Source organism: Carcharodon carcharias, chromosome 19 (assembly GCF_017639515.1).
Source record: "Carcharodon carcharias isolate sCarCar2 chromosome 19, sCarCar2.pri, whole genome shotgun sequence".
Taxonomy (NCBI): Eukaryota; Metazoa; Chordata; class Chondrichthyes; order Lamniformes; family Lamnidae; genus Carcharodon; species Carcharodon carcharias.
The window spans coordinates 88510280-88536856 of record NC_054485.1 but is presented as its reverse complement, the minus strand read 5'-3'; the positions used below and the strand labels follow the sequence as shown (position 1 = coordinate 88536856).

At 45.9% G+C, this 26577-nt stretch overlaps 1 protein-coding gene across 11 annotated transcripts in view; it reads left to right on the top strand.

Annotated features, from left to right (window-relative positions):
- The window catches only part of LOC121291513 (ral guanine nucleotide dissociation stimulator-like), a 167380-nt gene that overhangs the window by 105223 nt on the left and 35580 nt on the right, over positions 1-26577 (top strand). For 10 of the 11 annotated variants that reach the window (XM_041212807.1, XM_041212811.1, XM_041212806.1 and 7 more), the window contains 3 exons: positions 12621-12710; positions 14093-14271; positions 23830-23963. In XM_041212807.1, the coding sequence (XP_041068741.1) occupies positions 12621-12710; positions 14093-14271; positions 23830-23963 (403 nt within the window). The remainder of the gene's footprint in view (positions 1-12620; positions 12711-14092; positions 14272-23829; positions 23964-26577) is intronic. The other variant, XM_041212810.1, reaches the window with a different exon arrangement.

The following is a 26577-nucleotide window of genomic DNA, read 5'->3' as shown; positions in this document are numbered from 1 at the left end:
ATCATGCACTTTCCATCTCTTTGAAAGAGCTAGCTAATTAACCCCACAGGCTCTGCCCCCGGACTCTTTCCCCATGGCCCTGTACATTTTCCCTTTTCAAATATTTGTTCAATTACTTTTTGAAGTTGGTGCTTCCAGCACCCTTTCAGACAGCGCACTGGAGATCAGAAGAACTTGTTGCGTTATAGCTTCCCCATCTCAGATCTAGTGTTTTTGCCAATTAATTATTGTAATGCCTCAAAAATAAATTCACCGACATGACAGTATTGGCAGTTACCTTACATTGACCCCATTATTGTTACATCAAGGTTATTGATGTTTAATCTTATCCCCGCCATTAGCTCACCATTATTGATGTCACATCTGCACCATTATGAACCATTCATACCAATAACATTCCATCCATATTAGTTACATTAGTATCTCAATACCAACCGCATGACCGAGAAAACAATGACATGACACAGCAGTGATATCAGTGGCATAGCATTAATCGCAGTGACTTTGAATTACCAGCAGCAACATTGTATCCAGCTTGCTGATGTTACATCCCAACAGTAATGTCACATCAATGCCAGCGATTGTGCAGCAGCACCAGTAATATCTATCGGAATGATACCTGGAGTCCAAGGGTTAGGTTATGAGGAAAGATTACACAAAGTAGGGTCGTATTCCCCGGGAGTTTCGGAGGTTAAGGGGTGATTACATCGAAGTTCTCAAGACATTAAGAGGAACCGAGAGGTTAGATAAAGAGAAACTACTTCTGGTAGTTGGGGAGTCAAGGACTAGATGGGGGGGGTGGGGGGCATAGTCTAAAAATTAAAGTGGGACCTTTCAGGAGTGAGGTTAGGGAAACACGCCCATGCAGAAGGGGTGGTAGAAGTTTGGAACTCTCTTCCACAAATGACAATTGATGACAGATCAATTGCTAATTTTAAAATCTGAGATTGATAGATTTTTGTTTGCCATTTGTGTTCAGGGGTGTGGGGTAAACGTGTCTATGTGTGGAATCAGGTCGCAGATCAGCCACGATCTCATCAAATAGCACAACAGGTTTGAGGGACTTTTTTAATTCATTCATGGGATGGGGTGGTGGGGGGTGGGTGGTGTTGCGTCGCTGGCAAGGACGGCATTTACTGCCCATCCCTAGTTGCCCTTGAGAACTGGGTGGCTTGCTAGGCCATTTCAGAGGGCCTTTAAGAGTCAACCACGTCGCTGTGGGTCTGGAGTCACATGTAGGCCAGACCAGGTAAGGATGGCAGATTTTCTTCCCTAAAAGGACATTAGTGAACCAGATGGGTTTTTAGGACAATTGACAATGGTTTCCTGGTCACCATTAGACTTTTAATTTCAGATTTATTGAATTCAAATTCCACCATCTGACGTGGTGGGATTCTAACCCTGGTTCCCAGAGCATTAGCCTGTGTCCCTGGATCACTAGTCTGGTGACAATACCACAACAACATTGCCTCCGTTAAATGGCCTCCTTCTATTCCTTTTTAATTTTGTACATTTGATCATGTATTAATGGCAGAAATATTCCATTAATAACAGGGATGTTATGTTATTGCAAATGATGTTACAGCAATGCCATGGTGCTATATTACAGGCTACATGAAAATAAGTCACGTTCCATTAATGATTTTTGATGTTACTTTAATACACTATCTTAATATCAGATATCACAACTACTTAACATGCCTTTCCATGGTTGCAGACTAAGCCTTGCTTTGAACATTTAAATGCGATTTTTGAAAAAGGTAAAAGTTTTAAGAAGTGGCGTAGTGGTTACACTACTGGTTGTGTTACTGGGTCTCTCTCAGTGACCTGGATTAATAATCCAGAGAACGTGAGTTTGATCAATCCGACCTTGGTAATTTTTAAACAGCATTTAATCTGGAGAAATCTGGGAATGAAAAGCTGACGTCAGTAAAAGTGGCCATGAGTCTGCCAGGTTGTCATAGACATCCAGTAGGGAAGCAAACCTGCCATTTATACCCAGGCCTGGGTCTACGGGCAGAATTTCCTGGCTGGCGGGTGGGTGGAGCAGGAATGGGCACGGCGGGGCCAATCGCAGCTCCCGGGGATAGCGGGAGTGGGTGGGCGGTGGCGGCTCTGCAGTGACCGCTGGGTCCAATAGCGACCTGGCAGCCTGTTTTAAAAAGCTGCTGCGGCCTTTCCAAGGATGTGAATCATGGCCACTGGAAGGGCTCCCCAGAGGGTAGGGCAGGGGGTGCACTGTGCCCCTCGTTTCTTGGACGATTGCCTTGCTGCCCTCCTCCAGGAGGTGGCAGCATGGCGGGAGGTCCTCATACCCCAGGATGGGATGAGGAGGCCTCCCCCACATGACCAAACGTGCCTGGGAGGAGGTGGCGGAGGTGGTGAGCTCCCGCGACGTGGATCCAGTGCTGCAAGCGCTTCTACGACCTCTTGTGCTCAGGAAGGGTGAGTACCATGTTGGCATTGGTCACTTTACCCAGCAGTTAGGCTTTGCCCCCTGGCACCCCTTCCCTGCCACTGAAGTTTGAGTGTAGTGACTGCATTGAATCATTGACGGCATGTGTCTTTCACTGGGTGGGCCAGCAGATATTGCCCATGCCGAGGTCACCTTGAGAGGGTGGTGATGAGATGGGCTCTGCACCCACAGCATGTGGTACACTGAGACCCACTGACTGTTTTGGGGCAATCTGGAGGAGCTGCACCTTGGCGCCATGCTGGAACTCCTGGATATGTCAAAGTCAGGCTGATGACATGCTGGGAGGGGAGCTTCAAGGTGGCGTGGCACCAATCGATCTGCTGTCGTCTGCACTCCACGTGCTTGCGCCTCCTTGCTATGGAAGGTTAGACCGTGTGGTGCCTAATGTGATGCAGGCAGCATTTGGCCAAGGAGGTTGGGGGGGTGGGAACAGGCCTGGCATCTTTGTGTGAGTCTTCAGCAACAGCGGGGTGAGGAGACACTGGAGCCCTGCAATGTCCCACTCCGGTTGGGGTGGCAGCCGCAAAGAGAATCCAGGTACTAGTAGCACTAATCAATGCCCTTCTCTCCTTTTCAGGAGGAGAATGCACATAATGCTGCCGAGCGGGTGAGGACTGGAGGAGGACCGGCCCAGGTGGCAATGCTTAACCCGTTCGAGCAGGGGGCCCTAGATCTGGAGAGGCGCCATGTGCCCAGGTGCACTAGTGTCGGTGTTGCTGAGATACCACGGGCAGGTATTTTGCACAGCACTGAGGTTACCATTGTTCTCCCAGCAGCCATGGCAATGCTGAATGTTCAGTGAGTGAAGTTTGCAACATGGCTTGACCATTGCTTATGAAGGATGAGCGCAGAATGATCCGGGGGACAGGGATACACATTGACATTGTCTCCACGTTAACTGATCCAATGTCCTTCTTCTTCCTTTCATCATCAGCGGAGCAGGGCTGGGAGGAGGAGCAGCAGGGGCCCTCTCTTACACCTGAGGGACCTGAAGTCTCGGTCTCACCAGCGTCACACCATCTCTGCCAAGCAGGCACCAGTGCAGATACTAGCACCTCGGTGGGAATAAGAACATCGGCTAGTGTCCCGGGACACAGTGGTGAGTGCACTTCACAGTCACTGGAGGAGCTGGCAGAGACAGAGAGTGCCCATGGTGCCAGCAGTCGGAGGACTGCAGGGGACCAGGCACATGCTCAGTCGGTGCCTGATGATGTGCCTCTGGAGTGGTTCACGACACAGCAGGGGCAGGAAATGCAGCCGGGTGTGTGGGAGCATCTGGTGGAGATACATGAGGCTATGCTTGCCTTGGTGTCTGTGGTGGAGGAGTCTATGTGGACCATCACCGATGCAATGAGCTTCATGTCCGAGCGCCATGCATTCTCCATGGACACAGTGGAGAGGCTCCTCCAGGAGACCAATCAGGACTTCCTGGGCATACGCTCGGACCAGCAAGTCCTCACATTGGCATTGACCTCAGCTGGTCAGTGCCTGTGTGGGAGATGGGCTGGGCACAAAGTTTCCCAGCTCTGTGCCCATCCATCCACTGTGAACAGGGATGTCCGAACCAACCTCACATTGGCGCAGCAGCTGCCTGTCATCTCTGCGGGCTCCTCTCAGGGCACTCCGGATGAAGGCAGCAGCTCCTCTGCCCCTCTGCCAGTGACCGTTGCATCTGATGAGGCTGCGCTGACTGGAGAGATGCCAGTTGTGGAACTGGCAGCTCCCTCCCAGGTGGGACCAGCACAGGCTCCACGGGCCAGAGGACGGCTGCCAAGGTAATTGAGGCCAACAAAACAGCAGAGTCAGCAGGCTGGCTCAGATGCCAATCCCAGCGAGGGAGCAGCACCAAGACGTAGCACCCAAAAGAGTAAACATAAGGCACTTTAGGCACACCACAGGTTTATCACTGGTGCTTTTGTGTTGGCTCGCAATGAGGTCTTTATAAGTTGGTGTGATGTTTAACACCTTTGTCATTTTGTTCTCTTAAGTTCTTTTTGTTATACCATTAAATTCAGACATGTCACCATGTATTTGGGTATCAAGTATAGATCCTGCAGCCCAGGCTTGTCCTGGAGGTCCATATATGGTGTGCCAGCTGAATAGCTGTCTGCACCACAGCCCTTGTGGAGGCGTGACTCCTATTGTACCACTGCTCAGCTTCTGTTCTTGAATGATGGAGAGGCGTCATGAGCCACCTCTGAGGGGATAGCCCTTGTCACGCAGCAGACATCCATCCAGCCAGGCTGGAGCACTGAAGAGCCCCGGCATCTGGGAGTGTCATCATGGGAGCTGCCTGGGTATCTTGCATGGACTTGTAGAATCTGCATCCTGTGATCACACACTATCTGCATGTTCATGGAGCAGAAGCCCTTCCTATTGACGAAGGCACCGGGCTCACCTGCTGGCGACTTGATGGCCACATGTGTACAGTCTATTGCACCCTGGAAGTGGGGGAAGCCAGCAATGGCCGCGAAGCCTGGTCCCAATGGTAGTGGATGAAGGTCAATGCTGCCTGAACAGAGCATCTGTAACCTGCTTGACACAACGGTGGACAGATGATTGGGAGACGCCGCAAAGATCACCCACCAACCCCTGGAGAGAGCTGGAGGCATAGAAGTTGAGGGCAGCAGTGACCTTTAGAGCCACTGGCATGACGTATCCACTCACACAGTTAGGAGAGATCTCAGGCCCAGTCATCTGACAGATATAGTTGACTGTCTCCCTTAAGAGATGGAGCCTCCTTTGCCACTGCACCTCAGACATATTGAGGTAGCTGCTTCGCTGCCTGTATACCTTGGCAGCATGATAGTGGCATCTTCTGCTGCCCCTTCCACCTTGGACTACCACTTGGCCCTGCGTGCCTTGTGGCTGTGCCTCTCCTCCCAAAGGTGACTCTCCTGGGGGCTGAATGTGCACTCCTGGCCTCCTCCCCCTTCTAGCCCTCCCTTCTTTCTCAGAGGAGCTACCTCCAGTGGAGGCTTCCCAGGCTTAGAGAAGGCTTCCTGAAACCTGCAGGCCCCAAAACGATTTCTCACTGCAGAGTGCTGACCTGTAGATCGTGAGTCCAGTCCAAGCAGCTGGTACGCATTTTGATGTATTGCAGTTCACACAGGCAAGTATCAGTTACTTTCCAAATTAAATTTCTGACAGAGCACACTTGTGACCACGCTGATCCCTCTTATCCTGCCCGTGGATGAGGTTTATATAAATGTGTCCTACCCACCTGCCCGTTGCAGCCCTGCGACGACCCAAAGATTGCACGGGAACCAAAAAATTGCTGTCAGTTGGTACCTCAAGGACCTTAAGTGGCCTGTTAATTAATGGCGGGTGCACATCGTTTATCATCGCGCGCCCACCCAACGAAATATCGTGATGGCACACGATGACGTCGGGACGCTCGACTAATGTCACCGAGTGTCATTTTATGCATTAGCGAGTGGGTCCCGCCCCACATGCTGACGGGAAAATTCTGCCTGATATGTTTTTTTCATTCATACCTGGGATGTGAGCATCACCAGTAGGGCCAGTATTTATTACCCATCCCTAATTGGCCTTGAGAATGTGCTGGTAAGCCACCCTCATGAACTGCTGCAGTCCATCTGGTGTAGGTAGATTCCTAGTGGGGTACCGCAGGGATTGGTGCTGGGATCCCAGTTATTCACATTATATATTAATGATTTAGATGAGGGAACTAAATGTGATATCTCCAAATTTGCAGATGGCACAAAGCTGGGTGGGAGGGTGAGCTGTGAGGAGGATGCAGAGATGCTTCAGTGTGATTTGGACAAGCCGAGTGAGTGGGCAAATGCATGGCAGATGCAGCATAATGTGGATAAATGTGAGGTTATCCACTTTGGTAGCAAAAGTGGAAGGCAGATTGTTATCTGAATGGCTATAAATTGAGAGAGGGGAATGTGCAATGAGACCTGGGGGGTGTCCTTGTACACCAGTCGCTGAAGGTAAGCATGCAGGTGCAGCAGGTGATAAAGGAGGCAAATGGTATGTTGGCCTTCATAGCCAGAGGATTCAAGTACAGGAACAGGGATGTCTTGCCGCAAATGTACAGGTCCTTGGTGAGACCACACCTGGAATATTGTGTGCAGTTTTGGTCTCCTTATCTGAGGAAGGATGTACTTGCTATAGAGGGAGTGCAGCGAAGGTTTACCCGACTGATTCCTGGGATGGCGGGACTGACATATGAGGAGAGATTGAGTCGATTAGGATTATATTCGCTGGAGTTCAGAAGAATGAGGGGGGATCTCATAGAAACATATAAAATTCTAACAGGACTAGACAGGGTAGATGCAGGAAGGATGTTCCTGATGGTGGGAGAGTCCAGAACCAAGGGTCACAGTCTGAAAATATGGGGTAGACCATTTAGGACTGATATGAGGAGAAATTTCTTCACCCAGAGAGTGGTGAGCCTGTGGAATTCGTTACCACAGAAAGTAGTTGAGACCAAAACATTGTATATTTTCAAAAAGGAGTTAGATATAGCCCTTGGGGCGAAAGGGATCAAAGGGTATGGGGAGAAAGCAGGAGCAGGCTATTGAGTTGTATGATCAGCCATGATCAAAATGGATGGTGGAACAGGCTCGAAGGGCTGAATGGCCTACTCCTAGTTTCTATGTTTCTATAATGCTGTTAAGGGAGTTCCATGATTTTGACCCAGCGATAGTGAAGGAACAGCGATATAGTTCCAAGTCAAGATGGTGTATGATTTGGAGGTGAACTTGCTGGTGGTGATGTTCCCATGTGCCTGCTGCCCACGCCTTATTAGGCGATAAAGGTCACGGGTTCGGATGGTGCTGCCGAAGGAGGCTTGGCGTGTTGCTGCATTGCAACTTGCAGATGGTATATACTGCTGCCACTGTGTGCCAGTGGTGGAGAGAATGAATCTTTAAGGTGATGGAATGAGGTGTCGATCAAGCAGCTGCTTTGCCCTGGATGGTGTCGAGTTTCATGAGTGTTATGGTACTGCACTCATCCTTGTCAGCATGGTTTACTTACAATTTTCCTCTTCAGAGGCCTAGCAAGACATTCAGTGATGTCAAGTTACATCATGTCTACAATACAGAAATAGACCATTTGGGTCACATTGGTCCATGTCGGTGTTTATACTCTACAAAAACTGCCTTCATCTCATCTAATTCCTTTTCAAATACACCTATGCTATTCCCCTCAACCATTCACTGTGATAGCAAATTCCATTCATTCTGTTTCCTCCTGAATTCCCAATCGGATTTATTGGTGACTATCCTGAGTACCACATTTTAGGAGGGACTTGAAGGCTGTGGAGAGGCCATTGGAAAGATTTATTAGAATGGTTTTAGGAATGAGAGATTACAGCTACATAATCTTGAGAAGCTGGGGTGGTTCTCCAGCTATCAGAGAAGGCTAAGAGGAGATTTAATAGAGGAGTTTAAAATCATGTAGGGTTTTAATAGTGTAAATAAAGAGAAAGCTGTTTCCAATGGCTGACGAAGTTGACTTGTCAACCAATCAGAAGCCTTTTCACCTATGGTATAGATTGTTGTGATCCTTTGAGATTTGGTACTCTTGCATTTGTCCTGATGAGTGCAAGACGAAAGGTTTCAGCAAAATGTTTCACTTTTCAGCAAAATTCAAGCTCTGTACTAACAAGACAAAATGTTTTTAATGCAACGGTTGGTTGGGATTGGAAATGCACAACCTGGTGGAAACAGATTCAATAGTAACTTTCAAAAGAGAATTGGATAAATACTTGAAGGAAAAAAGCAGGGATGTGGTGAAGAGCAGTGGAATGGAAATAGCTCAAGAGCCAGCACAGACTCGATGGACTGAATGACCTGCTACTGTGCTGGACTATTCTATGATACTCCATGATCTTATAATTATGATATAATTACTGTAAGGATTAACTGACATCAATAAACTCTCAGGACCAGTTTTTTTATTCATTCATTGGATGTGAACGTCGCCAGCATTTATTGCCTAGTTGCCCTTGAGAAGGTGGTGGTGAGCTGCCTTCTCGAACTGCTGCAGTACATGTGATGTAGGTACATCCATTGTGCTATTAGGGAGGGAGTTCAAGGATTTTGACTCAGCAACAGTGAAGGAATGGTGATATATTTCCAAGTCAGGATGGTGAGTGGCCTGGAGGGAAACTTCCGGTTGGTGGTGTTCACATGTGTCTGCTGCCCTTGTCCTTCTAGATGGTAGTGGTCGTGGGTTTGGAAGGTGCTGTCTAAGGAGCCTTGCTGAGTTCCTGCAGTGCATCTTGTAGATGGAACACACTGCTGCCATTGTGCTTCAGTGGTGGAGGGAGTGAATGTTTGTGGATGGGGTGCCAATTAAGTGGGCTGCTTTGTCCAGGACAGTGTTGAGCTCCTTGAGTGCTGTTGGAGCTGCACTCATCTAGGCAAGTGGAGAGTATCCCATCACACTCCTGACTTGTACCTTGTAGATAGTGGACAGGCTTTGAGAAGTCAGTTGAATCAGTTTACCAGGTTATTATGCCATGGGTATTTTGACATTAATGGATCAAGTGTTGACCAAGACAGGCTGGGGCCTTTAACTGCTAGGAGATATCTCTTGATCTATTCGCGGTTAATCTATTTTCACTTGCTAAGAAATGTTGCACCTGCTGCATGCTGGTTTGACAAATTTAGAAATGTCGTCACAAGCGCACCAGCTTATAAGATATGCTTGGATGAAGAAAGTCTTTCAGCCCTTTTGGTCTGATCTCCTCCATTGGGAACACCAGCCCTGTCTATCTGTCTCCTCCCAGTCTCCCACCTATCATTTCAACACCTTAAATGAAGGCACTGTCATGGCCTCCACCATGACAAATTTAAAACAGAAATCAGCCATTGACATGTTTTGCTTCATTATCTTCTTCTCAAACAACATCTTATTGTCTCAAAAGTAACCCACTAAATTATGTCTGACCTTTTTTTTTAGCATTATGCCAGATTCATTAACTCAGCCAAAAATTGGATTTCTGCCAAACTTTGTCAAGGTCTTGAGCTTAGCTTCATTTTTCGGGAACAGACTTACAAATGCAAAAGCTTGCAGCATTTGAATTAGTTCCAATTGTTGTCAAAAACCTTTTAAAATGAAAATTCCCTTTTGAGAACTATATCAAGAACCAAACCTCAAAATTTTAAACTTTGTAAGAACTGTAATTTACACTATCAAAATTAAAACAATCTCTTTTTTTCATGTGTAATGATTTGTATCCAGTTTAGAAGTTCCATAAGTTTATCAACACATTCTTTATCTTTGGATAGCATCCTCATTATTCAAAGTAACCTGTTAAATTACACTGCATTGTATCTCCCAAGATTGTCCCAAATTCAAATTACAGTGCTTTTGGAATGCAGATTTCCTTTAATATTTAACTCATCTCTTTAAGAGAAACCCCTTTTTATCCATTGGAAACACCTAGACCGTGTGTTTATGTCTTTTGATTTTCCTAGAATCCTTTTGAATTTCAGGTAATTTTTTTTTTCCTCAGAATTTTAGAATACCAACTCGTATATATCAATCCCAATCAGCTTGGAAGCTGATGATGAGTGTTATTCCCTACTGAATTTTTGTAACTTAAAAGAAGGGAATGGATCTAAGTTTCAAGAGCAGTTTGTGCTGAAGGGTGAGAGGGAGAGAGAAAGGGGGTACCCCTAGGGGGTTAATGAGCAAGGGGGTGGTACAAGGGTTGGTTCATCTCAAACAAAGTTATCTTTACACTACCTTCAAATTACAATTTTTGCCAGAAATCTCAACTCAAACCTTATACCCAAAACTTTGGAATGTTTGAGTATACTTTTACTTTAGAGTCAAAAGCCCCATATTAGATTAAAGTGTTTGACTACACACACACAAGACAATTCAGGGAAAAAAAAATTAAAGCTCACATACAGATGCTTCCTTGCACAAAAACAAACACATAGATAAAGGTATGTATTTATAGTCCTGTGTTATTGAATATAACTCTAAACGAAGCTTCAAGTAGCAGTGGGGGGATAAAGGGATCTTGGAGGCTCCACCTATAGGGACAATCAAACTGACTGAAGCTCACATTTTCTCTGCTGCTGCCCGTCACTTGCTCATTAACCCCCTAGGGGTACCCCCTTTCTCTCTCTCTCTCTCTCTCTCTCTCTCTCTCTCTCACCCTTCAGCACAAACAGCTCTTGAAACTTAGATCCATTCCTTTCTTTTAAGTTATAAAAATTCAGTAGGGGACATTTCAGGTCCCCATTATCCTTCCACATATTCCCAATATCTGTTGGTGGCCCCTGGGAGAAATCGATCTGCCGCTGCGACCGGTGCAATTCGACCGAGATGTTTCTACATTAGTTTGTTGCAGATACAGACTCAAAATGAGTACTGTAGCTTTGTCAGGTTTATCATTAGCCTGAGCTCTCCACCACTCCTTGGAGCATAACGGTGGGTCACTTGACTGCCAACCTTGTTGTTTCATTTTGCTGACCAGCTTTCTATGCTCCCTGGCGAGGTGAAGGGACATGGTTCCTTCACCTCCTCATTCCGCAATGAACTCGAGTTCATCCTTCTCAGTTATACTCACATTCACAACTTAAACAGGGACATTCACACGTTAAACAGGGATCCACAGTTCCCCCGAGACACTCTGTCTTCACAAGGCTCACTAGCCCCAACTGTCCACCTGAGTCTCTCTGGCTGAAACATTTGGATCCGCCCTATTAGACCTCCATTCTAGTCTGACACGAACAACCAGAGAGTATCTTTCAAAAAGAAAATACTCACTAGATCATTTTTCGCCTTCACAGAGGTCCGGGCAAATCCTGCCGACTACGCCAATTGAAGAGGGTACTCCCTCCAATCCAGGAACTACCACATAGGCCAGTTGAAGAGGAGAACTTACAATCCCCGATCACAAAGCGACCACAGAGACTCAGGGTTCCTTTAACCGGTTTTATTCAAGCATATGCAAGGGAGCCGCAATCATTCCTAAGAATGAAGACCCAGCTCCCAGATTGATTACATTTCATCACTTTTGTATTTTTTCTTATCATAATACGTTTGAGTACACTTGAATACATCCAATTGGTAATCGACACACAGGTACCATGTTAAAACTATCCGATTGAGTACATAAACATGTGATTTTGCTAACCAATTATTCTAAAGGGTGTATACATAATTATGTTATCCAATCAGAATTAAGACACATATGCAAAGACCTTGGTTCACATGACTCAAGACTGCTTGTGTTTCATTGAAGCCCCCTCTTTATCCATTGTATGCCTTCCCATATCTAAGCTAAAACCATCTGCCCCTTCCCTATGTGAGATGGGAGTACACATAATCTATTTTATGTCCTCCTTGTGTCTTCAGTCTGACTCTCAAGGCTGTGCAATGTTCATCTGGTAATCGTCAACTCTTAATATACTTAGCAGCCAGGTCTGCCTGGAGATTTTAAGTGTTCTTCAGTAAATTCTTACCGTGTTCTCTTTTAGCATTTTTAATTTTCCCCTAACACTTGTTTTCAAATCCCTCCACAGTCTTGCCGACCCCACCTCTGTAATCTGCTCCAACCCGATGACCCTCTGAAATACGTGTGCCTCCTCAGTTTCTGACCTCTGGTGCATCCCCAATTTTAATCGCCCCACCTGGAAGTTCCCCTCCAAGCCACTCAACATTCTGACTTGGAAATATATCGCCATTCCTTCACTGTCGCTTGGTGAAAATCCTGGAACTCCCTTCCTTACAGCACTGTGGGTGTGCCTGCACCACATGGGCTGCAGCGGTTCAAGAAGGCAGCTCACCACCACCTTCTCAAGGGCAACTAGGGATCGACAATAAATGCTGGTCAAGCCAACAATGCCCACATCCCATGAATGGATAAATAAAACAATGGTGGCCGCACCTTCAGTTGCCTGGGCCCCAAGGTCTGGAATTCCCTCCCTACACTCCTCTGCTTCTCTAGCTCACTCTTCTCCTTTAAGACGCTGCTTAAAGCCTACCTCTTTCACCAAACTTTTGGTCATCTCCTTATGTAGCTTAGTTTGTTTCCGAATGCTCCTGTGAAGTGCCTTGGGATGTTTCATTACGTTAAAAGTGCTATATAGATATAAGTTGTTGGTATTGGTAATTCATTGCTCATTAATTTGAGATGTCTCAGCTTGTGTCATTGCAGGTTGGAAAGTTTAAAGCAAGAACTAGGGGAGAATGCAGATTGCTGTTCGTTAAATGCATGGGATCGTCTTCGCCAGTAAGTTTTTTGCACCATCTTTTTGCTTGTTCTTCAGCTTATTTTTGGGATGTACCATCACCTGTCTGAAGCCTCCTAACCAATGAGAATCATTCCAGTTCCTAAAGCCTGAAAGAAAAACCGATGATATTACATAAATAATCATGAATTGGCATGAAAGAAAGAGATTTCATCATGTCAGGATGTCTCGAAACACTTCATAGCCAGTGAAGAGATCTACAGCTGAGGTTCAGTAGGCAGCGCACTCGCCTCAAACTAAGAAGATTGTGGTTTCAAAGTCCTAATCTACAGGCATGAATGTAATTATTGTGGTTGACACTTCCAGCGCAGTACTAAGGGAGTGCTGCACTGTCGGAGGTGTCATTTGGATGAGATGTTAAGCCAGGGCCAACCTGCCATCTCCAGTGGGAAAAGGTTCCATGGCATTATTACCAAGAAGAGCTGGGGCGTTACCGCCAGCATCCTGGCCAGTATTTCTCCCTCCTCCTAACTGTACATCAATCATGTTGAATGATATGCCGGTGGAGGACATTAATTGGGGTTTCACTTGGGCTGACAGCTATTTTTGCAGCTGGGTGCCCTTGGAAAGGGAGCATGCAGAGTCCGCCAACATGAATGAGGCCTTCTGTGGTTGTTAGGCACCATGGGGACTGGGGTGCATTATTCGTCCCCAAAATCACATTTTGATTTCATAAGTTTCCTTTAAGATTTTGTCTTTTTGTTACACTGTCTCTTTAAGGAGCCCCTTCTTTGTTTTGGTTGTTAATTTGCTTTTTTGTTTATTTTGTTAATTTGACCTTTTTCTTCATTTGTTGTACTCAAAAGAGGCATCACTGATACTGGAGTTGGAGTTGGGGGCGGGGGGGATGCATATGCTTGTAATATGTTACTTTGTGAATTAATGTTGGACCAACTAAAGACTGACTCCTGTATTATCCTTCAGCAACTGGCTTTCTGGAATGTAACACCTCAATCCATATCACAAAAACAGGTTACCTTGTCGTTTCCTTCATTGCTGTTTGCGGGAGCTTGCTGTGCACAACTTGGTTGTTGCATTTCCTACGTTACAACAGTGACTGCCCATCAAAAGTACCTAATTTGGTTGCGAAACGCTTTGGGACCTCTTTTTGTCTTATATAAATGCTCTATATAAATACGAGTAAAGCCACTATGTCTTGCACAGAATTTAGGGCCAACCCAGCTAATCCTCCCTTCTACCACGGAACCTCATGTTTTGTTTGCTAGTATAAAGCTGCACTGTAAACGTAACTCATCACTATTGGTGAAACCCTCAGAACTGCTTTCAATTTGACATTCAGTGCAGTTTTGAGTACTCGACCCGCAGTGAGTGTTCTCCTAACTGCCCTGCCTTCATGTTCCAGTGCGGCTTCCTCTGTTTTTTCCACGTGGCTGGAACAGTATTCTGAAGATTTTCAGGGGTTGGATCGAGCCTGCTTGAAGCGCCTGGAGCTTTACATAAAACAGGAGTGTGGGGGCTCGGAGCTGGAGCGTCGAGCTGACGATCTCCTGTCGCAGAATGAGAAGTTGTCCAGCAGCGATGGTAAAGTAATGACATATACCATATGCCCTCTTTCTTTCAGTTCTTCGACACTTGCTGGAATATCATTTTCATATTCCAAAACTGCGAATTCCACCACCTGGTAAAACAAGGGCAATAGACTCATGGCAATGCCATTCAGAACCAAGCTCCCCTCTAAATCAATCAATGGTCGTTCCTTCATTGACCTTGGATCAAAATCCTGGAACACTCTCCCTAACAGCTCAGTAGGATTACCCCCTTTCAGATCAGTGGCATTACCTCCAAAAACACTGTGGGAATACCCCTCCCAATAGCACTGTGGGATTACTCCCTAACACCCTGTGGGTATACCCCCCCAACAGCAGTGTGGGATTAATCCCTTACAGCACTGAGGGAATACCCACCCCATCAGTACTGTGGAAATACCCCCCCAACAGCACTGTGGCAATACCCCACTAACAGCCCTGTGGGAATATCTCTTAACAGCACTGTGGAATTACCCCCTTGACAACACTGAGGGAATACCCACCCCATCAGCACTCTGGGATAACCCCCCCCTAACGGCACTGTGGGCATACTCCTCCTAACAACACTGTGGGAATACCTCCCCCTTCCTAACAGCACTGAGGGAATACCCCCTAACAGCACTCTGGGAACACACCCCTTCTAACAACACTGTGGGAATATCCCCCTCCTAACAGCACTGTGGAATTACCCACCCCATCAGCACTGTGGAATTACCCCACTAACAGCACTGTGGAATTACCCCACTAACAGCACTGTGGAATTATCCTACTAACAGCACTGTGGAATTATCCCACTAACAGCACTGTGGAATTACCCCACTAACAGCACTGTGGAATTACCCCACTAACAGCACTGTGGAATTACCCCACTAACAGCACTGTGGAATTACCCCACTAACAGCACTGTGGAATTACCCCACTAACAGCACTGTGGAATTACCCCACTAACAGCACTGTGGAATTATCCTACTAACAGCACTGTGGAATTATCCTACTAACAGCACTGTGGAATTATCCTACTAACAGCACTGTGGAATTATCCTACTAACAGCACTGTGGAATTATCCTACTAACAGCACTGTGGAATTATCCTACTAACAGCACTGTGGAATTATCCTACTAACAGCACTGTGGAATTATCCTACTAACAGCACTGTGGAATTACCCCACTAACAGCATTGTGGGATTACCCCTCCCAACAGCACTCTGGGAATACGCCCCTCCTAACAGCACCGTGGGATTACCCCCCCCACCAACAGCACTGTGGGATTACCCCCCTTTAACAGCACTGTGAGATTAACTATCCCCACCAACAGCACTGTGGGATTACCCCCCTTTAACAGCACTGTGAGATTAACTATCCCCACCAACAGCACTGTGGGATTACCCCCCTTTAACAGCACTGTCTGCGCACCTTTGCCAAACGCACTGCAGTGGTTCAAGTAGGCTCACCATTACCCACTCCTGGGCACGTAGGCATGGGCAATAAATAACAGCCTTGCCAGTGAGGCCTGTATCCTGGGAATTTTCCAGTGAAGGTGACCTGTGCTCGGAGTAGCAAAATCCTATTGTTCTAACAGCATTCCAATAAACTGTCAAGATGGTAACCAGAATTGACCAAATTAATCCCAGGTGAAGTGCGATCACTGTGAAGTGGTTAAAAGATCACAGTTAGGATGTTAGGAAGTATATATATATATATATAATATATAAAAAAATAAAAAAACAAAGGGAAGTTGGATGTGAGAATGTTAATTGAGTTGTGCATCCAAGTGAGCAGGAAAATCATAATAATTATGTAATAATTATGATTGTGCAGCAATTAAATGTGTTTCTAGAGAAGGACAAATTGAGAGAGTACTTGGGCTCCAAAGAAACAGGAGGTGGTCTTTGAAATCCCTGATCTTTACCTTAACTCGACTTACCCCACTTTGCTCCCTATCCATTGGTATCCTTACCCAACATAAACATATCCATTTAGGTACTGAAAACTTCAGGTGACTGCTGCACCCTTCACTTGTGAAGAGAGTTTAAGACATCTACTAAGCCTTGTGTGGAAAAGAAAGTTCCCTGATCTCACAACTGAATGGCCCAGCTCCAATTTTATGACTTCCCCCTTTGTCCTGGATTCCTGCACCAGTGGAAATAGTGTTTTGATTTATCAAACAGGAATTGGGGAGACTGAGACGTTGTGGTAACATCACTGGATTAGTGATCCAGAGGCCCAGGCTAAAATTTATACATTTGACCAAGTGTGGCATCTGGGAGCCACAGCAAAACTGGAGTCAGTGGGAATCGGGGAAAACTCCCCGCTGGTTGGAACCATAATTAACACAAAGGAAGTTCCAGGACATCACTGCAGGAGTTCCTCAGGGTAATGCCCTCGGCCCAACCATCTTCACCTGCTTCATCAATGACCTTCCTTCCATCATAAGGTCAGAAGTAGGGATGTTCGCTGATGATTGCACGATGTTCACCATTCCTCAGACACTGAAGCAATCCGTGTCCAAATGCAGCAAGACCTGGACAATTTCCAGGCTTGGACTGACAAGTGGCAAGTAACATTCACGCCACAGAAGTGCCAGGCAATGACCATTTCCAACAAGAGGGAGAATCTAACCGCTGGCCCTTGACATTCAGTGACATTACCTTTGCCGAATCCCCCACTATCTACATCCTGGGAATGACCATTGACCAAAAACTGAACAGGACTAGCCATGGGGAGGTGTTGGCGTAGTGGTATGGTTGCTGGACTGGGATGCAGGGTAATACTCTGCGGACCTGGCTTCAAATCCCACCCTGGCAGATGGTGGAATTTGAATTCAATTTAAAAAAAAATCTGAAGATGACTATAGAAAAGTTACAGCACAGAAGGGGGCATTCGGCCCATCTTGTCCATGCCAGCCCGAGGACACCCAGGTGCCCTTTCTAATCCCACCTGGCCCATAGCCTGGCAGCTTACAGCACTTAATGTGCAGATCCAGGTACTTTTTAAAAGAGTTTAGAGTTTCTGCCTCTATCACCAACTTGTGCAGCGAATTCTAGACACCCACTATTCTCTGTGTAAAAAAGTTCTTCCTCATGTACCCCCCTACAACTTCTGCCATTTATCTTGAATCTATGTCACCTGGTTCTAGAATTCTCCAAGGGAAACAATTTTATCCTGTCCACTCTATCTATTCCACTCATAATTTTGCACACCTCAATCAAGTCACCTCTCAGCCTTATTTGTTCTAAGGAAAATAACCCCAACCTATCCAATCTCTCCTTGCAGCTACACTTTTCTAACCCTGGCAACATTCTTGTAAACCTCCTCTGCACTCTCTCCAGAACTATTATGTCCTTCCCATAATGTGACCAGAACTGCACACAATACTCCATATAATACTTGTGGCCCCACCAGTGTTTTATACAATTCCAACATTATATCCTTACTTTTATATTCTATACCTCTGCCAATGAAGGAGAGCATTCCATATGCCTTCTTTACAACCTTGTCTACCTGAACTGCTGCCTTCAGGAACCTGAGTACTTATACGCCAAGATCTCTTGCTTCATCTACCCCTCTTAGTATAATCCCATTTATTGTGTAAATGCTATAACTGTTTGAGCTCCCTAAATGTATGACCTCACCTCTCTATGTTAAAATCCATCTGCCACTTTACCGCCCACTCCACCAACCCATCTATATCATTTTGGAGATTATAGCTTTCCTCTACACTATCCACTACTCAGCCAATCTTTGTGGCATCTGCAAATTTCCCAATCGTGCTCCCCACGTTCACATCCAAATCGTTAATATATAACACAAACAGCAAGGGTCGCAACACCGAGCCCTGTGGAACACCACTTGAGACAACTTTCCATTCGCAAGGGCATCCATCGACCATTATCCTTTGTTTCCTGTTACAAAGCCAACCTTTTATTCAGTTTGCCACATTACACTGCATCCCATAGGCTTTTACTTTCCTGACCAATCTGCCATGTGGGACCTTGTCAAATACCTTGCTAAAATCCATGTACACAACATCCACTGCACTACCTTCATCAACCTTTCTTGTCACTTCCTCAAATAATTCAATCCAATTTGTGAGGCAAGACCTTCCTTTAACAAATCCATGCTGACCCTCCCTGACTAGTCCATGCCTTTCCACATGACAGTTAATCCTATCTTTCAGGACTGATTCTACTAATTTCCTCACCACCGATGTAAGACTAACTGGCCTATAATTGTTTGGCATTTCCTTTGATCCCTTTTTAAACAATGGAACTACGTTTGCATTTCTCCAGTCCTCCGGTACCTCCCCTGTATCTAGAGAAGATTGGAAAATCATCCTCAGAGCATCTGCTATCTCCTCCCTGACCTCCTTCAGCAGCCTTGGAAATAATCCATTTGGCCCTGGCGACTTATCAACTTTCAAGGATTTCAACCCTTTGAGTACTTCCTCTCTCTTTATGACTATCCCAACCAAAATCTCAGTGTTCCTCCTGGACTACTATATCTACATCCTCCCTTTCCCATTACCGATTGTTGTAAAAACCCATCTGGTTCATTATGCTTTACTGTCCTTTGAATAAGGGATGGGCAATAAATGAATAATAAAATGAATAAATAATAAAACAAACAAATAATGTAAAAAAAAATACTGTGTAGGCTGAGAATCAAAGTCAAGTGATTCACCTGCAGACTCTCCAAAGCCTGTCAAGGCACAGGGCCATGAGTGTGATGGAATAGTCTCCACTTGCCTGGATGAGTGCAGCTCCCACAACAGTCAAGAAGCTTAACACCATCCAGGACAAAGCAGCCCGCTTGATTGGCACCACATCCACAAACATTCACTCCCTCCACCTCTGCACGCACAGTGGTAGCACTGCATGGGAACACCACCACCTAAATTTCCCCCTCCAAGCCTCTCACCATCCTAACTTGGAAATATAATCATCGTCCTGGAAAAATCCTGGAACCCCCTCCCTAACAGCACTGTAGATGTACCTACACAACAGGGACTGCAGAAGTTTAAGAAAGCAGCTCACCACCACCTTGTCATGGAAAATAAATGATGGCCTAGCCAGCCACTCCCACATCCCATAAATGAATTTAAAAATCCCATTTTAAAAAATTGAATTGATAAATCTGGAATTGCGAAGCTAGTCCCAGTAATAATGACCATGAAACTATCATCGATTGTTGTAAAAACCCATCTGGTTCACGAATGCTCTTGAGGGAAGGAAATCCACCGTCCTTACCTGGTCTGGCCTACATGTGACTCCAGACCCACAGCAACTTAATTGTCTTCTGAAATGGTGTGGCAAGGGCAATTAGAGAAGGGCAACAAATGCTGACCTTGCCAGCGATGCCCATATCCCATGAAAGAATCAACAGATTCAAAACTCTTCCTGTTCCAAATAATCTTTATGTTTTTCAAGTCTGTCCAGATTGTGTAGCTGCTCAGGCCTTTGAAGGTTTATTTTATTGTCCGTTCAATGGATGTGGGGGTCGCTGGCTGGGCCAACATTATTACCCATCCCCAAATGCCCTCGTTTGGAGGCATTTAAGAATCAACCACATCGCTGTGGATCTGGAGTCACAAGTAGGCCAGACCAGGTGAGGATGGCAGATTTCCTTCCCTAAAGGACATTAGTGAACCAGATGGGTTTTTACGACAATCTGCGGTGGTCTCATGGTCATCATCAGGCTTTTTATTCCAGATTTTTTTATTGAATTCAAATCTCACGATCTGCCCTGGTGGATTGTGATTCCTGGTCCCCAGAGCATTACCGTGGCTCTGTGGATTACCAGTCTATTGATAGTGCCACTGCGCCACTGCCTCCCCAGTAAAAGTTGATAAAGCTGTTAAAAGGCACTTTGGATCTTTAGCATTCTAAATAAAGCTGTAGAGAACAAAAGCAAGAAATTTATGCTAAAGATCCTTGAAGCCTTTCAATGAGTCTTGTTCAAAAGGGGGCCTATACTGATGGGTGGGAATGCGTTCAGGTTTGGTCAGGTGGAGAAAGGGACCCTGAAAATCCAAAGGTTCACCCAGGTCTCCCACCCGAATTTCAGCAAGGGACTGGCGGAATCCTGGGAGAAGTGGCAGACTGGGCCTCTTTTCTCCGGGTTGCACTGATCTCTTACGGAGATCTCGCGGGGTCTCAGAATCACAGACACAGCGTTGATACAGAACATGAGGGACCATTTGGCCCATCGTACCTGAGGCCTTCAGTTCGGCCTCAGCTGGATTATTGTGTCCAATTCTAAGAAGGACGTGCAGGCCTTAGAGGGAGTGCAGAAGAGACCTATTGGAATAGAACCATAGACTTCAATTCTGTGGACAGACTGGAGAAGCTGGGATTGTTCTCCTTAGAGCAATGCTCCCCAAATCTTTTCCCAGTGTGACCCCATTTTAACGTCTCGGACTTTGTGCGACCTGAGAGTGAAAACCTGGAGGGGGGTGGGGGTGGGGGGGTAACGAGAGTTGTTGAATTGGGGTTTTGGGGGCAGCTCCAGTTCTTGATGGGGTGGTGGTGGGAATACAGGAGCTGAGCAGAGGGGCAGTGGATGGAGAGGCAGAGTTTCTTCAAAAAATGAACACCCCGATCACAGGAATTTTTTTGCATCGGCAGTTGGGCCTCAGGGAGCAGTCGGTTAAGCCACACCCACCAAGAAAAAACATGCGGGGATTTAAAGATTTAAAGACAGCCTCATGGCTGTCTGAAAACAATGCAAGCTGCACAGCAGCCATTGCTGGCTCAAAGTTTGTGACCCCAAAATCTCATCTCTTGACCCCACTGCGGTGGTCATGAGCTACAGTTTTGGAAACCCTGCCTTACAGCAGAGAAGGTTAAGGGGAGGTTTAATGGAGATGTTCAAAATGATGAGCAGCTTTGTTAGGTAAATTGGGAGAGACTGTACCCACTAGCTGGAGCGTCAGTAACCACAGGACGCAAATTAAGATTGCTGGCTAAGGAAAGGGGCAAGATGAGTTGAATTTTTTTTTTAAAGACAGTGAGTTGTTGTGATCTGGAATGTGCAGCCTGAAAGGGCAGTGGAAGCAGATTCACTAACACCTTTCAAAAGGAAGTTGGATAAAATTGTGAAGGAGGAAAGAGTTGCAGGGCAATGGGGAAGGAGCTTATGAGTGGGACTAATTGGAAATCTCTTTCAAAAAACTGACTCAGGTATGATGGGCCGAATGGCCCCTCATGTTCTGTTTCAACCCTGTGTCTGTTATTCTGAGACCCCACAAGATCTCCGTAAAAGATCAATGCAATCCCGGAGAAAAGCGACCCAGTCTGCCACTTCTCCCAGGATTCCACCAGTCCCTTACTGAAAATAGGGTGGGAGCCTGGGTGAACCCTTGGATTTTCAGGGTCCCGATCTCCACCTGACCAAAGCTGAATGCATCCCCACCCATCAGTATAGATAGGCCTCCTTTTGAACAAGAATCATTGAAAAACTTTTAACATACCAAGGCTTGCCTTCAGCCCTCCTATCACATTGTTCTTCTGAAGAGCTTGACGGCCTGCCCACACACACACACACAATAGCATGCATGTACACACATGGCTCGCTTGTCAACACCTTTCAAACCTCTACCATCTAGAAGGACAAGGCTGCAGATGCATGGAAACCCCACCAGTCCTTCACTGTCGCTGGGTCAAAATCCTGGAACTCCCTTACAGCACTGTGGGTGTACCTACATGACAAGGACTGCAGCAGTTCAAGAAGGTGGCTCACCACCACCTTCACAAGGGCAGTTAGGGGTGGGCAATAAATGCTAGCCTTCCCAGCAACGCCTACATCCTGTAAAAGAAGAATAAATAAAAATTGACAATGAGCCATAGAAGGAAATATTAAGGCGGGTGATCAAAAGCTTGACCAAGAGGTGGGTTTCAAGGAGCGTCTTTTTTTAAAGCTTATTCTTTCATGGGATGTGGGCCTTACTGGCAAAGGCCAGCATTTGTTGCCCATCCCTAATTACCCTTGAAATGAGAGGCTTGGTCAGCCATTTCAGAGGGCAGTTAAGAGTCAAACATGTTGCTGTGGGTCTGGAGTCACATGTAGGCCAGACCAGGTAAGGATGGCAGATTTCCTTCCCTAAAGGGTGTGAGTGAACCAGATGGGTCTTTACAACAATTGATGATAAGTTGTCCTGGTAACCACTACTTTCAATTCCAGATTTTATTAATTGAATTTAAATTCCACCAACTGCTGTGGTGGGTTGATCTTATGCCGTCCAGAACGTTCGTCTGGGCCTCTGGATTACTAGTCCAATGACATTACCTCAATGCCACTGTCTTAAAAAAGCAGAGAGGTGAGAAGGTTTAGGGAGGGTATTCCAGAGCTAAGGTCCCAGGCAGCTGAAAGCACGGCTACTAATACTCAAGGATGCGAGAAAGAGGCCAGGATTGGAGGAGAGGAGGGTTTAGGGCAGGATGTTACAGAGGGGCATGGTGGGCTATTTGAAAACAAGGAGGAGAATTTTAAAATTCAGGCATAGCCAGACCAGGAGCCAATGTAGTTCAATGACCCACGCCTCTGCACTGTGGAAGTGGAAGAACTTGACCGTAAAGCATTGGCCTCAGTATCTGAGAGGTAACTAAGTAACTAAGTGGAAACGGGGCTTTGTTGAGACAGTGCAGTTCGTGATGGTAATAGTTTGAGTTATCCTCTCTTTACCATTCTGACACTTGTGCCAATATGTTCCACACTTTTTTTCACCCCACAACACGTGAGCCATCATCATAAAACTGAAGAACTGAATGGCTACACTCTATTAGCGTCATAACGGTATCCTTATGTCCACAATCCTGCTATTGTGCATGTGTTTGTGCATGCGGGAATATTGTGTGTGTGTGTGTTGTGTGTTCAATGGTGTTTCTGTGTTGTGTGTTCCCATTTGGGTCTGTGATTTTACAAGAAAAACAGAATAATACAGCACAGAAGGAAGCCACTTGGCCCATCATGCCTGTGCCAGCTCTTTGAAAGAGCTATCCCATTAGTCTCACTCCACTGTTCTTTCCTCATAGCCCAGCAATTTTCTCCCCTTCAAGTATATATCCAAACTGCCTCTGTAATTAATACTGGTAAATAGGAGCATGGGGAAGTAGCAACTGGAGCAGACTGTTAGGCCTCTCGGGCACGTTCCACCACTTAATGAGATCATGGCTGCCCTCTGTCCTAACTCAATACACCAGCTTTTGCCCCATATCCCTAAATACCTTTGGATAACAAAAAAATCTATCAGTCTGAGATTTAAAGTTAACAAGTGACCCAGCATCAACTGCTGCTTCCGGACAAGAGTTCCAAACTTTTACCAGCCGTGATGTGAAGAAGCGTTTCCCAATTTCGCTCCTGACGAATTTGGCGCTAATTTTTAGACTATACCCCCTCTTCCTACACACACACACACCACCACCCCCCCACCCCAACCTACCAGCAGAAATGGGTCCTCTGTCTACGTCGTCGGTTCTCAGGGCTTTTCGATGCTTCCTTTGTAACCACTGATCTGTGGGTTGGTTGGTGTTTACCAGTGATGTTTCTGATTGACAGCTCGAGACCACGGGGGCGACGAGCTGACCCAGACTGAGGAGAACGGGACCAGGCCCCAGCACAAGCAGGACGCAGCTGACATCCTTACCTTCACGGCAGATGTGACGGCCTCGCAGCTCACCATGATAGATGCGGTGAGCACATTCGCCAGTCTCTCCGTACACCTATTTGACTATAAGCAGTAAATGCTGTTGGCAAATGTGGAGGGAGATAGAGAGAGAGAGAGAGATGTTTCAGGTTGATGGTCTTTCTTGAGAACCGCAAGATGTTAGAGATTTTTTTTTTAATTCATTGCCAGGATGTGGGCATCGCTGGAATTCACTGTCCACCTGGAATTGCACCTGAGAAGGTAATTTTGAGTAGCCTTCTTGCAGGCCGTGTGGTGACTTCTTTGTTGTAGTGATTTGATCTGTTAGGCTATTTCAGAGTAGCATTTAAGAATCTACCACATCACTGTGGGTCTGGTGTCACCTGTAGGCCACAGCAGGTAGGGTCTTTAGTAAATGTGTTGGATCTGTTAGCTTTATGGTCTCTATCACTGATTTTTATCCCAGATGTATTTAATTCGCATCTCCAGGCTGTTAGTCCAACTCTTTGGGCTGCTAGTCCAGAAACAATTGCGTCCAGTTCTGGTCACCACACTTTAGGAAGGGCAGAAAGTTCCTCAAAAGGGTTGCAGAATGGATTTGTCCGAATTGTTGCAGTGATGAGGGATTTTAGCCACAAGGTTAGGTTGGAGAAGCTGTTGTCTGTTCTCCTTGGGGCAAAGGAGATTGAGGGAGGGGGGCTGAAGTGTACAAGATTACGACAAGTTTAAAGAAGGGTGACAGAGAAAAGCTGTATGAGGATGAGGGGGACACATAATTAAAGTTTGGGCAAGAGATGCAGGGGGCTTGTGAGGAAGAAGCTTTTTACTTAATGAGTGATGATGACCTGGAACTCACATCTGCGAGGGTGGTGGAAGCTGAGATGATGAGTGACTTCAAAAGGAAATTGAATGAGCACTTGAGGGAAATAAACTGGGAGCGTTATGAGGATAGATGGGAGGAGTAAATGGGACTGACTGCATTGCCCTACAGAGAGACAGCATGAACTTGATGGGCAGCAATGCCTCCTACTGCACTATAATGACTCTATACTACTGTAATTGGTCATAGTTTTTTAACAGTTTCTAAACAAGTACAAAGCCAGGGTGAAAGGATGCAGTGGGAGGGAGGGGGCTAGGTAGTGCAGTCAGGGAAAGAACAGATGATCAGGTATCGGTTGGAGGACAGGAGCGATTGAATGTCGAAAGGGATGATGGTGCAAGGCAAAGCAAGATGTTAATGAGACTTATAAAGAAATGGAAGATGGGTCTAGAGGAGGTGTAAATGGTAGCAGTAGAATAGCAGAAAGGTTGGATAATCCGCCTTGGAAGAAAAGGCTCCAACTGCCCAGGAATGTGGCGGAGAAAGATTGCGGAGTAGACTTTGAAGGTACAGACCATCCTGTTGGTTGAGTACTGATATGGGACCACCATCGCTAGCACCACGCAAGCCACACCTCCTCCGCTCCTAGTGGCACTGGCATAACCATCCTTCATTACTAGCGCCTGTTGCCAGAGAAACAAGAAATTATTTTAGTCCTTTTTCAACACTTTGGACAAGTTTTGTGTCTTGATGAAAGAATAACAGAAGCTTCATATTCGAACCTCCAAACCTCGCTGCTTGAGAACAGGAGACTTACTGGATTAATTTTCTGAGGTGTTGAGAGACTCACTACCCCCCAAGTAAAAGGCCCGATTACAGCCAGGCAAGGTTGGATACATTGGGAATCTCACACGGGGGTAACAGGTCACCGTCATTGGAATGTTTACTTTCACGTAGAGAACATGCATAATTTTTTAAAAAAGTCACACTGTGAGTACAGGTATATGGAAGCGCATTCAACAGTGACAAGTTATTTTGTAAAAACTTACATACCCTGTAGTATATTCTGCCAAAGTATAAAGAGATAATACAAGAGAATGAACTCCAATGTGCTTACACGCATTAGGGGCTCATCTAGTGTTTAGGTAATGCTATGCACAGGCACGATGGGCCAAACAGCCTCTTTCTGTGCATCATTCCACACAAGTTCAACACACATCAGTAAAGGAGTTTGTTTTAGTTCAGCTGTTGCTGCAATCAAAGAGCCTTTCATTTTAAGGGGCAGTCCAATGACAAAAGAAAACTACCCCTGCTTTATGAGACCTCCTTTTGTGGTGAGCATATTGTGACGCAGAGGGGTTTTAATTTTAACCTATTCCAACCTGTGTTGCTGTCGGTGCAGGCTCGATGGGCCGAAGGGCCTCTTCTGCACTGTGTGATTCTGTGAACCACCACTAATCAGTCGGGATTGACGATGTCAATGTCTTATTAATTGCATTGCTAAGGTTTAATCGCAATTACATTGTTAAACACTTATAAATACACTTATAAATGGGGATAGCGAGACACTCCGGTGGGGGGGGGGTTAGGACTAAAGAACTATAGGGCAGAATTTTACATCCTGCGGGCGGGTGCCCACCTGACCTGATTGGGTGTAAAATTGTATGAGATGACATCGGGCGAGGGTCTCAACATCATCTCACACTTGTGCGATATTTCTCTCGGCGGGTGCACACCAAAGTTGGAAGCCCATCTGCCGGCAATTAAGAGGTCAATTAAGCTTTTTAACAGCGCAATTGACTCCAATTTTTCATGGCCTGTCCAACCTTATGGTTGACAG